The sequence below is a fragment of the Ranitomeya imitator genome, chromosome 1, assembly GCF_032444005.1.
Source record: "Ranitomeya imitator isolate aRanImi1 chromosome 1, aRanImi1.pri, whole genome shotgun sequence".
In the NCBI taxonomy this organism is placed as follows: Eukaryota; Metazoa; Chordata; class Amphibia; order Anura; family Dendrobatidae; genus Ranitomeya; species Ranitomeya imitator.
The window spans coordinates 736,744,664-736,756,759 of NC_091282.1; the positions used below are offsets into that span (position 1 = coordinate 736,744,664).

Genomic DNA, 12,096 nt, shown 5'->3' on the forward strand with positions numbered 1-12,096 from the left:
TAAATCCCCAGATCTACGTCCTTCTACAGAACCTAATAATTGTATGATACAATATTGTTCTGCTCCAGGAAGACATTCAGGCCTCTCTTGAACCCCTCGACTGAGTTTGCCATCACCACCTCCTCAGGCAAGCAATTCCAGATTCTCACTGCCCTAACAGTAAAGAGTCCTCTTCTATGTTGGTGGAAAAACCTTCTCTCCTCCAGACGCAAAGAATGCCCCCTTGTGCCCGTCACCTTCCTTGGTATAAACAGATCCTCAGCGAGATATTTGTATTGTCCCCTTATATACTTATACATGGTTATTAGATCGCCCCTCAGTACTGAACCCAATTTATTATATATTATATATTTTAGGAGTAGGTCCATTTTATACCAACTCCATGACTCAGACTCCACAGCACTGCTTATCCCAACAGGAATTTTAAGATCTCTCCACATGTGTTCAATGGGATTTAGATCTGGACTCATTGCAGCCACTTCAGAACTCTCTAGTGCTTTGTTTTTATCCTTTCCTGGGTGCTTCTTGATGTTTGGGGCCATTGTCCTGCTGAAGGACCCATGAAAGCAAACCCATCTTTCTGGCACTGGACACTACATTGCAACCCAAAATCATTTGGTAATCTTCACATTTCATGATGCCTTGCACAAAGTCAAGGCACCGAGTGCCAGAGGCAGCAAAACAACCCCAAAACATCTTTGAACCTCCACCATATTTGACTGTAGTTACTGTGTTCTTTTCTTTGTAGGCCTCATTCCATTTTCAGTAAACAGTAGAGTGAAGTGCTTTACCAAAAAGCTCTATCTTGGTTTAGTTTGTCCACAAGACTCTTGCCCAGAAGGATTTTGGCTTACTGCAGTCTAGGTTTTTTATATATCTGTGTTAGCAGTGGGGTCTTCCTGGGTCTTCTGCCGTAGCGTTTCATTTCATTCAAATTTTGAAAGATAGTTCGCGCTGACACTGATGCATCCTGAGTCAGCAGGACAGCTTGAATTTCTTTGGAACTTGATTGGGGCTGTTTATACACCATCTGGACTATCCTGCATCTTTCAGCAATTTTTCTTTGCCGTTCATGTCCAGGGAGACGAGTTACAGTACCATGGGTTGTCAAACTTCTTGATTATGTTGCACACCGTGGACAAAGGAACATCAAGATCTCTGGAGATGGACTTGTAACCTTGAGATTGTTCACATTTTTCAACAGTTTTGTTTCTCAAGTCCTCAGATAATTCTCTTCTCTTCTTTCTGTTCTCCATGCTTATTGTGGCACACAGACACAAAATGCAAAGATTGAGTCAACTTCTCCCCTTTTTATCTGGTTTCAGCTGTGATTTTCAGATTACCCACACCTGTTACTTGCCACAGGTGAGTTTGAGCGAGCATCCCATGCTTGAAATAAAGTTGTTTACCCACAGTATTGGAAAGGCCCATTTTGGGAGTTTTGTGTGAAATGATGTCCAATTTGCCTTTTTCTTCTCAATTTCTTTGTGGTGTTCCATTACACACAAAGGAAATAAACGCGTGTATAATAAATCATATAATTTTCTGGAAGAAGCACTTCATTTTCTGGAACAATTTCAAGGGTGCTAAAACTTTTCTCGATGACTGTACATTCCATATATAATATTTTATATTGGACATGTGGGGCTGAGCTAATATTGCAGTACTGTAGAGCATCTGTTGTAGTCACTTATTCTTTCTTCTTCCTGATTTATACGTAGATGTTTTTGCATTATGGGTATACCTACTAGCGGTGTACAGCATTTGTATGGCAGATATTGTATCCCTTTCTCTCCACAGAAAGCCAGAGAGGATGTGAGCAACTTTGACCCCGAATTCATCAAAGAGGAAGCAGTATTAACCCCCATCGATGAGAAGTTGATACCAATGATTAACCAGGATGAGTTCAGAAACTTCTCCTACACCGCGGCAGAACCGCAGAGCACGTCACAGGATGGAAATGCCCGAATGATGCAATAAAACCAAATAGGAAGGTTTGCTCCAAACCGCACCGAGATCACGGCTTATGTGCCTTTCCTGCAGCTTGAGTAGATGAATTATTTATCGTGCTGGTACTATATCTCCATGTCCTGAATTTCAAGTGTCTCTCGTTGTTTGAAAGCAGAAGGCTCCAGCATTTGACACATTAATGATAGGAGAAGAGGGAATTTCTCCAGAGCATTAAACTTCACATTCTTGCAGAATCTCAATTCATCCAAGCCGCGGCTTGCAAGCCACTTAAAGAAGATTTACGCCGTGGGCTATGACTCCAGCGTCGTCTTCAGAGCTGTGTATGTGAATGCTTAAACGCTTTGTGTGACGGCTGTATACACACGGTGCATCCCTGCGTGTGACAATTGGCTTAGGAGAAGCAACCCAATCTCAACCGGTCACTTGTATCTCATAGCTGCTGTGCCATGGGTCATATAGGAGCCCAGAGCAAAGACTGTAAAAACTCAATATATCAAATATTTTTGGAGCAGCAAAAAAATAAAAACAAGAAAACTGTTACAAATTCCTAGAGACTGACAATAGCGATCTCCAGATGGTTTCTAAAACTAGCGAAGAATTGTGATGGTTTCTAAAACTAGCGAAGAATTGTGATTTCAGAACTTGGGACAAAATCCTGGGCCGTCCCGAGCTGCGGGGCCAGAAAAAGTCTGCCAAGTATCATTTATATCTGGAACCGAAGAACAAAGAGGAAAGAAGAGACAGTCATTGGCAAGAAGCTGATGGCTGTGTCCAAGCGGAGAAACTAGAGCAGTTATATAAGAGCGCGATCAGTCCTTGATGTTTTCCAATTATCGATGCTTCCTTTTTTTTTCTATTCAAAGACTATGAAGAACCAAACAAAAAAGCACAAATAATGTGAGATTTAGATGACTTTCTACCATACGTACTGTCGCTAGATAAGCTAGGAGGTTTACATGCTGGTGGGCAGACACTTGAAGAATATAAAGAACTGCTCCCATTGGCAACTTTGATGCCTTGAAGTTTGTAGCCACAAATCGTCAGCCAACCACTTCAGGAAGTTAAAATGATGACCCACCTTGGTTCCCGGCCATGTCATTGATGGTGTAGCCTAAAATATGTGACATTAATCGTATCAAAGTGATGAGCCAAAGCCAGTCATACAGTCTGCTCACATCGGCAGGTGTATGACTTTTATAGGGTAGCGTGACTTATGAATGCGAGTATAAATGCAATACATTCTTGAGGTTTTTAGAAAATAGTCTAAAGAGAAAATGTAATGTAAACCCAAAACGAGAAAAGAAACCATTTTAAAGTTGCTTATTGTATTGAAATATTTTGACTTTTAGAAATATATTTATAAGAATGATTGTGTTGTGTCCAGATTTTTTTACTCACTTGGGGTGGTGGAACATGATGGAAGGAGTTATAAGCTGAACATAGATAGCGCCACTCTTGAGACCCCATAGCGATCAACTGTAGAGGAAGCAAGTGTTTGATTCCTCTGCAGCACCTCCGTAGGAGAAATAGAGCATTACATGGCAGTGGGTCCTCCAACGAGAGATGCCCTTTGTAGCCACACTTCTTTTCGTTGAAGGTCCCAAAGTCACTTTATAATGATGGCTTTACATATAGTGCATTGGTGGAGCTCTTTGTTTTCAGCAGGTTACTATCTCTTAGGGGCAACCAGACTCTTTCAGGGGTAGGTTGGGAAGGATACGAGAGCTCCATAACCGGGGCATTGGGAAGTAGTCTGGAAGCCACTCAACCTACTTTTACCATAAAAATTTGCATTAATGTCCACCCAAGCCAGAAAGACATGGTATTTAAGGTTATAATGAGCGCTGCCGATAGTCCGTGTACTACATGATCACCCATAGACTGGAATGGGTGCCAGCCACATGATGATACATGAGCTCCACAGCTGCCTCTGCAAGGAAAATGTGCGACCGGAGGCCAGTCTTTGATAATATCAGCAGATATCTGGAACTACTTTATGTTGTGTTGGGACAACCTCTTTAATTTCTAGTGGTGACAGCTTGTTTGGTTTAATCATCCCAGTGGCAGCCAATTTTGTTTTTCTAAGTTATAATTGTGTAATTAAACCCGAGATAAAGGATCCAAACACTATTATTATGCAGCACTTTGTTATATGTGATGAAGTTCAAAAAGAAGCCGACTTTATAGCTGGGCAGGCTGTCTGTATTATACACACCAACACTACATGGAGGAGAGTTCACCAGTTGGACAGAAGGAATGGAAACTTTCTACAAAGTGGTTTTCTGTTCATAATTGACAGCAAACACAGGTGAGCTATAATCTGACTTATGTTCTACCCACATGTAGTTGTTATTCACCTCTCCTGGACTCCAGGTCAGCTGCTGCGTTCTCCATTTTCTGCTGGATACCTTTGGTTTTTTTTAGTAAGGAGTTGACACTCTCCTGCAATGTCACTCTCCTGCACCTTATAGCCCGAAGCATTCAGATAGTTGGCATCTATGCCGATACTGTCGACAATTTTGTAATCTTGGCTATTACACCTGTTCCTCTTTTTTGCGTTAAAGCTATACAACTGTTAGTTTTGTCATAGAACTCTATTGCAAACCCAGCTGTGCAATACCGGTTTGTCATTGTTGGGTTAACTCTGCTACATCTTTTGACTACCTTTGAACATCCATTGCAAACTCAGCTCTGCTACACCAGTTCCTCTTTGCTGAATCTACCCTGCTACTTCATTGTGACCAGTTCTGTTACATGAACAGCCACTGCAAACCCAACCCTGCTTCGTCCTTTGCTGTGGTTCCTGCTCAGTTCTTCTAGTTGCCATTGTTCCAGGTCTGCCTTAACAACCTTCATTGATCCAACTAGATTGCCCTGCTGCACCAGTGTGTTGTATCTATGCTGCATAAGAATGGTTATCCCGGACCACGTGCTTTTAGGATCTCTCTGTGTTTGAGATGTAACAGTGACCATGTAATTGATGGTTACTATAATCTAGTTCAATTCAATTAAAGGGGTACTCTTATTATTTAATGAGGGCATATGTGAAAGAGGGGGTCATGGGACACATAGAAGATCGTTCTCAGTTTTAATCATAAAATGAGACAAAGTATTGGAGAAAATTAAGGGCTCATACTCATTTGCGAGAAAAACGGATGAGTGCAATCCAATAAAAAATCGGATTGCACTCTGACTAATATTAAGCTATGAGTCACAGCTCATCTACGATTTTTTTTCTAAGCTGAAATAAGACTGAGAAAAAAATTGCATCATGCTGCGATTGTCCTTGTATATCGGACGAAACTCGCCAATGCAAGTCAATGGGTGCAAGAAAAAATCCCATGGCACTTGAACCATACGAGTGCCATCCAATTTTTACACACCGATCTCCTTTGAAAAGCCGGGAATTCATCTGACACGTAATGTAAAATCACAGCATGACCCGGCAGAATAGTATAGATGAAATAGATATATTCTCATGTACATCACCATGGAATTAATGGTGTTATATAAATAAATAATAATACACATAGAATAGATAGAAAGATGTCAGTCATATAATTATTACAGAGCTTGTGTAGCTTACTGTACATGTATTTTTTTACATGCTAAATTATTTTCAGGGAAAAAATGGTGTGGAATCCCCTCGATATTTTATTAACCAGCAGAGGGAAAATTGACAGCTGAGGCGAAAGGTTTATAGCCAGAGAAGGGGGTAATGCCCATGGAGCTTCCCATGCTATTAATATCTACTCACAGCTGTATACTTAGCCTATCCTGGATATTAAAATGGGAGACCCCCCCAAAAAAAAAATGACGTAGGGTTCCCCTATATTTAATAACAAGCAAAGGCTAGGCAGACAGCTGTAGGCTGATATTAATAGGCTAGGAAGGGGCCATGGATATTGGCCCCATCCCAGACTAAAAACATCAGTTCTCAGCCGCCCCAAAAAAGGTGCATGCATAACATGTACCAAATCTGGCACTTAGCCTCGATCTTCCCACTTGCCCTGGCGCGGTGGCAAGTGGAGTGATAGTTGGGGGGGAGAGATGCCAACCTTTGTATTGTCAGGTGGCATCAAGCCCATGGGTTAGTAATGGATAGGTGTCTATAAGACACCTATCCATTAGTAACCCCATAGTGTTGTTGTATAAAAAAACACAGAATAAAGTCCTTTAATTGAAAGAAATACACAGACTCCTTTAATGAATCTAAATTAAACCATACTCGCATCATAGCTGTCACGTACCTGCTTCTCAGCACGTGTCATTTGGGTTGCGCCTGCAAGTTAATCTGTCTCCTCTCACTCAGTCCAGCATCCAGCATTCAACCTCTGTCCTATGCTGTAATGGGAGCATAAATCACACACCAACACATGCCACACACCCCGCTCATACATGCTGCCACCACTCACCGAATACATGGGCGATTGAGTCCCAAAAATACTACTACTTTTACTATGTGCCAATCACCAGGATCACACTCTTTAAGGCTATGAATTCTTTAGCGCATACAAGATTCAAACTTATTAAAGTGTTAAGCTTTAATAAAAAAGGTACAGGGCTTACAATAAATGGGGTATAAAAATATGGGAATAAAAAGTGACATACAAATATGCAAAAACAGTAATAAAATAAAGGGATAAAACTTACAGAAATATCGAACTTTGCATTCTGGTACTCAGTCCCTGAGGGAGGGAGAAATATGGAATGGATCACATCAGCTTTAAAGGCAGCCCCCACATCTTTCTTTGTGTGTAGGCCTAATTTATAGAGTCAACCTGGAGGTCAAATTTCTATACCAGCCTCTCAGGTTAATATTATAATTGCTGGTTTGTGACTGAACCATGGCCACTCCACCAATGAATATATTATTTTCTCTGAAACTCAATGTGTAAGCTTTCTCAGAGATAGATAGTGTCAGGCTGTAATTGGCATCTCTCTTCAAAAGAGCCAGAAGGTGTGAAATGTTTCCACTTCCTGGTTCTTAGCAAGGCACCCTGTCGAGATTGGAGACAGGAGACTGCCTTCTCAGGATAACATATGCTGTGAGACCTGCAGTCTGAGGACAGATGTTAAATTACTGCTAGTCATACATCAATACCTATACATATTTCACTACAATCGCCCAGTCCATTGAAGCCAATGTCTTCTGTAACAAAATTAAAATAATAAACAGCAATATTCCTCGCCTATCGGCAGAGATAATCCATTTGTCCCTTGACGCATCTAGCTCTGCTACATCTAGAAGGCTGGCTGCATTGTTGTAATATGCGACTATACAGCCTGCCGTCCAGCAGAGACACTGAGCTGTGCGTGCTTGCTCAATTCAGTGTCTTGGTGAACTCCTTTCATTTCACTGATGTCACTGCGAGCGTGGTAAAGTTCTCATGCTTGTGGTGCCATCAGAAAGCTCCTGGGAGTTCACAGCCAATGAACTCTGTTCAACTCACTGACATCAGTGCGAATGCTGAGGGAAAAGTAGTAACGGCGGTCGCACAAGATCTTGTGTATCGCTCAAACCATATTGGGCCAATTGCTTTAGAAACATACAATTGTAAAAAACTACAGTATGTCAAGCACAAGCCTTGATATTGCACAGAACAGGGTTTTTTTATGTAACAGGTTCCTAGATGTATTTCTCAGAGACCAAAGACAGACATCGTTATTAGGACTCTGAGCCAACGCAGAGAAGGATTTTCAGATCCTAAATTTTATCACTGCGTTTTGTGGAATGTCAGTGTAGGATTATCCTGTTTTCCATGTAGAAGACAATCCTTTTGCTTACAGGCAGTTTACATTTGTGAATTAAGTCTATGTACATAGTTTTTTCTAAAGTCTCCAAAACACGCCTGAAATATCGCTTACAAAAAAAAAATGTTTTAAGTCTCTTCCTATTTATTTATATTGAAAAATGTAAAACTACTTTGTCGGATTTGAGTGTTTTTCTTCTACTTCAGGTTTTGAGAAAAGACAGAGCATGTTACTTATTTGAAGTGGTTATGGCAAACTCTCTAATGTAAGCTCCAAGTAAAAAGTGGAAAAACACTTTAGGAAGAAAAAAACAAAACTGCCAAAACTCCTCTAAACTGCTTCAGGAAAAAAAAAATTTGAAAAATAGAAACAAGTTCTTCCATTAGAAAATTAATACTTTTTTACTTCAGTCTGCACATATCCTTAGTGTTTGATATACATTCATTCCCTTAATTATTATTATACAATTTTATAGCACCATATATTCCATGTCCTTTTACATGTGAAAAGCAGGCAAATATAGACAAGTACAATGAACATGAGCAATACAAGGCACACACAAGTACAGAAGGAGGGAGGACCCTGCCCGCGAGGGCTCACAGTCTGCAGGGGATGGGTGAGGATACACTAGGAGAGGGTAGAGCTGGTTGTGCGGCGGTTCAGCCGACTGGGGATCACTGCAGGTTGTAGGCTTGTCAGAAGAGGCGAGTCTTCAGGTTCTTTTTGAAGGTTTCCATGGTAGGCGAGAGTCTGATGTGTTGGGGTAGAGAGTTCCAGAGTATGGGAGAAGTCTTGTATGTGGTTATGGGAAGAAGAGATAAGAGGGGAGTAGAGAAGGACATCATGAGAGTATCTGGAGTATGTGGTTTCATGGTCAAGGAATGCACGGATCCGGGAAATATTTTTGAGTTTGAGACGGCAGGAGGAAGCAAGGGCTTGGATATGGGGATTGAAAGACAGGGCAGAGTCGAGGATCAACCCGAGGCACCGGGCATGCGAGACTGGGGAAAGTGAGCAGCCATTGACATTGATGGATAGGTCTGGTGGAGAGGTAGAGTGAGATGGGGGACAGATGATGAATTCTATTTTGTCCATGTTCAGCTTTAGAAATTGAGCAGAAAAGAAGGCTGAAATAGCAGACAAGACAGTGCGGGATTTTGGTAAGGAAGTGAGGTCAGGTCCGGATAGGTATATCTGCGTGTCATCAGTGTAGAGATGATACTGCAGACTGTGGGATTCTATGAGTTGTCCCAGGCCAAAGGTGTAAATGGAGAAGAGCAGGGGCCTAGAACTGAACCTTGGGGAACACCGACAGGGAAGGAGGTGGTGTGGGAGAGGGAGACACTGAATGTTTGGTCTGTTATTAAAGGTATGTGCACACAACGCTTTGTTTCCGGTGGCATTGCAAAGTTTTTCTATGCAAATTGCCTCTTCTGAGAAAAAGAGGACTTAAACTCTATAGCGCCACCTGTTGGAAGTAGCGACCCTACAAGTCACAATCAACCCTTTAACGAGTCGTGCAATATGACTTAGGATAAAAGCCAAATCAGTATCTCAGTTCGCAGACACGGTGTTTCGGGCTGTTGGCCCTCGTCAGTGCGAAGCATGAGAACTGATTTGGCATGAGAGGCTCTGGACAACTTAGTTCTCATGCTTCGCACTGACGAGGGCCAACAGCCCAAAACACCGTGTCTGCGAACTGAGATACTGATTTGGCTTTTATCCTAAGTCATATTGCACGACTCGTTAAAGAGTTGATTGTGACTTGTAGGATCGCTACTTCCAACAGGTGGCGCTATAGAGTTTAAGTCCTCTTTTTCTCAGAAGAGGCAATTTGCAAATTATATTTCCCAGAGGAGCATTGCACGGCGAATAAGCCTCCTTACCTTGACAAGCCAGAGATGGTATGTCACTTTCCATAAGGAGAAACGATACCCCTTAGACCCAAGTTTTTCTAGGCAGAGACTCTGCTTCATGAAAATGTCAGCCTTCTTTTTCACGAAGTAGCTTTGCTGGCGTTCATCTTCTCTCTTTCCTTTACGTTACAGTGGTGGAAGCTGCCCGAAGAATGGACAAGTCATTGCACAGAGCACGTCTTCTCCAGAGTTCAGTGGTGGCGGCTTTACATCACTCTATCAGATGCTTGACATTGTGCTTGGTGATGTAAGGCTGCATGCAGCTGCTCGGCCATGGAAACTCATAATATGATGATCCCATTTAAAGAAACAGCAACTGAGATCACTTTGGTTGATATGGGCAAAGAAGAGTTTTTCTTTTAGACAGTTTTCATAAATGCGGCCAGTTGCAGTGTCCCTAAATTCCCTTCCCATGCTATGATATGTCGCCTGTTGATGTAATATGTTTATAAACAGGACCATCTACTATATAATTGTCTAAGGGTCACTTCTGTCTGTCTGTCCTTCTGTCACGGTTATTCATTCGCTGATTGGTCTCGCCAGCTGCCTGTCATGGCTGCCGGGACCAATCAGCGACGGGCACAGTCCGGAAGAAAATGGCCGCTCCTTACTCCCCGCAGTCAGTGCCTGTCGCCCGCATACTCCCCTCCGGTCACCACTAACACAGGGTTAATGCCGGCGGTAACGGACCGCGTTATGCCGCGGGTAACGCATTCCGTTACCGCCGCTATTAACCCTGTGTGTCCCCAACCTTTTACTATTGATGCTGCCTATGCGGCAACAATAGTAAAAAAAAAAGTAATGTTAACAATAATTTAAAAAAAAAAAAAACCTGCTATACTCACCCTCCGTTGTACGCTGAGCCGCTCGCGCCTGCCGCCATCTTCCTTTCCCAGTGATGCATTGCGAAATTACCCAGAAAAGCTAGCGGTCTCGCGAGACCGCTAAGTCATCTGGGTAATTTCGCAATGCATCCTGGGACGCAAGATGGCGGCAGCTGCGCGCCCGTCGACACAGCGCCGTTGGATCCCAGGAGGCGGAGAGAAAGGACGCTGAGGAGCGACGAGAATGGTGAGTATGTTAGAACTACAAGGGGCCCTCGGATTGTTAGGTGAGTATGTTTATTTTTTATTTTTTAACCTGTGACATACGTGGCTGGGCAATATACTACGTCGCTGTGTGCTGTATACTACGTCACTGGGCAATATACTACGTGACTCTGTGCTGTATACTAAGTCACTGGGCAATATACTACTTGGAATAAGCAATGAAATAGGGCGCACTACCAAAATATAAACCTAATGTAAAAAATATATCCATAAATACGGGCTGCAAGCGAGTGACAAAACGACTAAATTTAACCTGCAGAAAGAAAAGTATCACTCCAGTTATGCACACCACGTATAAAAAATGAAAACATAATGTAGGAAAAAACACAAGATTTTATTGACACACAACATAATAAAACATGCTTAAAAACAGAAAGGCAAGGCCCTGTCCATAACACTCAGTAAATACAGAGTACAATGATATATATAACCCATAATAACCCAAAAATTTGATTTTTTTATTTTTTCTCTGTGAAGATGATTTTGGGTATTTCTGTGCTTCCTTGTTTCTAGCCATTGAAATGAAAAATTAATTGACTTTCATTTCGCTTTAATTTATTTGATTCTGACATATATTAAAGCGATTATTTTTTTCCTTTGCTTGCTGGAAATTCACTTTTGCCTATTTACATGGATTAAGAATAGGGATTTCAATTTTTCTAAAAATATTTTTTTGACATTGTTATGGGCTTTCCCAATTCAGAACTTTGTTTATAGGGACCATTTCCTTTTCGTGGACCCTAAATTACAAAGAGCTCTAATCTCAAAGGAGTAAAACAGAAAACAATGTACGCTGGGACTTTAAAAAAAAAAGGTTCTTCAAGATCCCTCTGAACTGAACTTGAAGAACTTAAGTGGAAACGAAAGCAATGAAGCAGACACGCATTATGTCGTATGCTAGAAGTGAGGAAAAAACATTGCAAAAATATCTAGAGGTCAGGAAATGTGCAAACAATCGCAGAAATGTCTGCGAATGTCTGCAGGTTGGTTAGTTTGCCCTGTGAGCTGGCCACGTATGGTCTGCATCTAGTCCTAGGGTACAGGCAGGCTTATAGCATTGGTTATCAGTATGCTTATTATGGGTTATATATATTACTGTACTCTGTATTTACTGAGTGTTATGGACAGGGCCTTGCCTTTTTGTTTTTAAGTATGTTTTATTATGTTGTGTGTCAATAAAATCTTGTGTTTTTTCCTACATTATGTTTTCATTTTTTATACGTGGTGTGCGTAACTGGAGTGATACTTTTCTTTCTGCTGGTTAAATTTGGGCAATATACTACGTCACTGGGCAATATACTACATGGCTGGGCAATATACTACGTCACTGGGCAATATACTACGTA

The 12,096-nt window shown here is 41.6% G+C and overlaps 1 protein-coding gene across 1 annotated transcript in view; it reads left to right on the top strand.

The window, feature by feature from the left end:
• Window positions 1-3,341, top strand: part of PRKCH (protein kinase C eta) — a 206,065-nt gene extending 202,724 nt beyond the window's left edge. Inside the window, exon 14 of the mRNA XM_069733683.1 lies at window positions 1,801-3,341. Coding sequence (XP_069589784.1) covers window positions 1,801-1,980 — 180 coding nt within the window. The 3' untranslated portion in view covers window positions 1,981-3,341. The remainder of the gene's footprint in view (window positions 1-1,800) is intronic.
• Window positions 3,342-12,096: the final 8,755 nt, after the last annotated feature.